The 3,447-nt window shown below is 48.0% G+C and overlaps 1 protein-coding gene across 1 annotated transcript; it reads right to left on the bottom strand.

Annotated features, from left to right (window-relative positions):
• Positions 1-304: 304 nt before the first annotated feature.
• LOC130475739 (cytochrome c oxidase subunit NDUFA4-like) lies at positions 305-743 on the bottom strand. Its single transcript, XM_056847577.1, has one exon. It carries the CDS (start codon positions 732-734, stop codon positions 513-515), a length of 222 nt encoding a protein of 73 aa, XP_056703555.1. The 5' UTR covers positions 735-743; the 3' UTR covers positions 305-512.
• Positions 744-3,447: the final 2,704 nt, after the last annotated feature.

The following is a 3,447-nucleotide window of genomic DNA, read 5'->3' as shown; positions in this document are numbered from 1 at the left end:
GCATTCCTGGTAAAATGTGTGGAATTTTTTTTTTTTAAGTAGCCTGTGCTGTTTCGGTGTGGTAGATGACTGCAACATGGTAATACTGGACATATTCATACCAAATTATTGATTGACTGTACAGGCAGGGCTGGTGCTACCATTAGGCGAACTAGGCGGTCGCCTAGGGCACAGACCTCAGAGGGGCGCAGAACTGGCCCGAGGGGCACAGTTTTAAACAGATTAGTTTTTGGTGTTTTTTTTTTAAATGCAACTGACAATTTATATTTATTTTAACAGTGCTATGGAATATAATTACTAAAAGTTTTTTTTTCAAGCTTCAGAATTTTATTAAGCCCCGACAAGCACTTTTCCAAAACATGATTGAAGTGCCATGTGCAACAAAATCCAATATTTCCCGGATGATTAAGCGTACGAGTTGTGCGGACAGCTTCTGGAAGACCTAAAGACCTTCATTTTGTACAGCTTGTAAAGGAGCAAGTTTATTCTGTAGTAGTCTGGGCCTTCTTTTTTCAGCTTGCTGTAGGTTCCATGCTAACTGCAACGAACTTGTACTGGCCATCGGGTCCCAGCTTGTTCCAAGGCTCTGGGTTATTCTTCTTGTCCCAGCAGACATCAGGATTTAAAAGAACCAGGCATACAAAGGCTGCACCAGTTCCTCCAGCGCCAATAAACAAGAAGAGAGGAGTCAAGCTTGGGTGCTTTTTAGCCTGGCTTATCATGAGGCGGAACATGGCGGCGAAATGACCAATTATATTAAAAGTGTTGTGCTTTTATTTTTTTCCTACAAGACATCTGTTTTTTAAAAATTGGTTAGCAATGGAGTGTGTGGGGAGGGGCAGTGGTGGACCTACATTTTTGGGGCCCTGAAGCTTGAACTGTTATGGGGGGCCCTTTGCAACCGGCAACAGTAGGGCAACATCCAGCAAGTTCCAAAGGGCCTTGCTGCCCTTGCAAGGACCTCGAGGCTCAAATGGTGGTGAACAGGGTGGTGGAGTGGAGTCCTTGAAAATGGGCCATACAGTGATGAAATAAAACTACAGAACTATTAAGCCATGCACCAACAAAGGATCTGACAATCCAGCTGCCAAAATGTAGGCTGTGAATAGATTCTGGCAAGCTCAGTGAGCCCTTACAGCTGGGGGTTCGAGCACAGCAAGCCCCCGAGAAAATTGTGAAATTTGACCAATGACAGGGACATTTTGCGACCGTATGAAATGGGTATCAGAGCATATTCTAAAGTCAATATTAAGTACTTCAACTCATCGGCTTATGAGTCTATCACTTAAAAAACTCCATCGATTTTGTTGAGGAATTCACTCATTAAAAAAAGGGGCTTCAGGGCCCCCTCCGGGATTAGGGGCCCTGGAGCTTAAGCTTCATTAGTTTCATAGTAGATCCGCCTCTGGGGAGGGGGACAAGCGGTTGGCCTTGCCGAGGGCGCAAAAATGACTGGCACCGGCCTTGTGTACAGGGTACTGTGAGGCATGTACAGGGCATGGGGCGAGAAGCAAAACAAACTATTTTGGTTCATGTAGGTTGTCCGGGCTGTGTGACCGTGTCTTGGTATTGTCGAAGGCTTTCACGGTCAGAGTTCATTGGTTCTTGTAGGTTATCCGGGCTGTGTGACAGTGGTCTTGGTATTGTCGAAGGCTTTCACGGTCAGAGTTCATTGGTTCTTGTAGGTTATCTGGGCTGTGTGATCGTGTCTTGGTATTGTCGAAGGCTTTCACGATCAGAGTTCATTGGTTCTTGTAGGTTATCTGGGCTGTGTGACCGTGTCTTGGTATTGCCGAAGGCTTTCACGGTCAGAGTTCACTGGTTCTTGTAGGTTATCTGGGCTGTGTGATCGTGTCTTGGTATTGTCGAAGGCTTTCACGATCAGAGTTCATTGGTTCTTGTAGGTTATCCAGGCTGTGTGACCATGGTCTTGGTATTGTTGAAGGCTTTCACGGTCAGAGTTCATTGGTTCTTGTAGGTTATCTGGGCTGTGTGATCGTGTCTTGGTATTGTCGAAGGCTTTCACGATCAGAGTTCATTGGTTCTTGTAGGTTATCCGGGCTGTGTGACCATGGTCTTGGTATTTTCTTTCCTGACGTTTCCTGACATCGAGACCACACAACACAGCATACAAACAAGAGTAAAAGAACATGAAAGATACTGCAGACTTGTCCAACCTGAGAAATCAGCAGTGGTTGAACATGGACTAACTCAAACAGGGCACATACTGGACAGTTCTACCAACTATTTTGTCAGATTGCACAGAGAAGCCATTGAAATTCATAAACATCAGCACAACTTTAACAGAAGAATGAATAAGGCTTGGCTTCCTGTCCTGGAAAACTCCAGACTGACAAAGACTACAGTCCACAATAGCCATGCAGATTAGCTTTGGATTCCACATGTTAACAGATCACTTCAGGATGCAATGGTTCCACATTAACATACCACACCCTAATTAGCACATTACCTTGATACTTAAAGGACAATGATTAGCACATTGCCTTTGATTCCTTTGCAGGACAATGATTCAGCTCAACCCAACCCCCTACTGACTATATATTACTCTTCCTACACACTTGACACTGAGAGCCACTGTCCTTCAGTTTGACTCCTCTGAAGATGCCTGCCACAGCTGCTGGCGAAACGTCAGGAAAGAAAATATCAAGGCCACGGTCACACAGCCCAGATAACCCACAAGAACCAATGAACTCTGACCGTGAAAGCCTTCGACAATATTTCAAACTATTTTTTTTATTATTGTCGAAGGCTTTCACGGTCAGAGTTCATTGGTTCTCGTAGGTTATCCGGGCTGTAGGTTATCCGGCCACAGCTGCTGGCGAAACGTCAGGAAAGAAAATACCAAGACCACGGTTACATATTTTTTTATGGTTTTTTTTCCAATAATACAGAAAGGAAAGGGAATAATAGGTAAAAGGCAAACATAGCATGACATGATAACATTCTGTGTGTGTGACCCTGTCATTTAACTTATTTTTGTGATCAGATATTCTCTTTATCGCCCATGGGTCATTAGGCCACTACAACGCTTCTGACTACAGCCGGCTATTTTGGCGGGAAGACACCGCGCCCGCCGCTCGCTGGGGCCGGGGGAGGCTGGAGCGGCGGCAGGAAGGGCGTCGCGCGGGGTCGCTTCCCGGATGCGGAGCAAAGCGGAAGCAGTCGCCGGCCTGAGCGCGACCCTCCACTTCCGCCCCACTTCAGCTCTCCTGACCTGCGGAGGGGGCAGGCGGTGGGGTGGCGCCGCGGCGGGCCGCGAGGGGGAGGAGGCCGCGGCTGGCGGCGCCTTCGAGGCCTGGCCCGGGCTGCGGCGGAAGGCGCGAGAGAGCCACCCTTGGCCGGGGCGGAGAGGAGCCGCTGCCGGCTGCTGGGAGGCCGAGGGGGAGGCCAGATGAGGAGGAGGAAGAGGAGGAGGCCGCCGCCGCC

The sequence above is a fragment of the Euleptes europaea genome, chromosome 3, assembly GCF_029931775.1.
Source record: "Euleptes europaea isolate rEulEur1 chromosome 3, rEulEur1.hap1, whole genome shotgun sequence".
Classification (NCBI taxonomy): Eukaryota; Metazoa; Chordata; class Lepidosauria; order Squamata; family Sphaerodactylidae; genus Euleptes; species Euleptes europaea.
The sequence above is the reverse complement of the archived record's forward strand: the minus strand, read 5'-3'. Positions and strand labels throughout refer to the sequence as shown.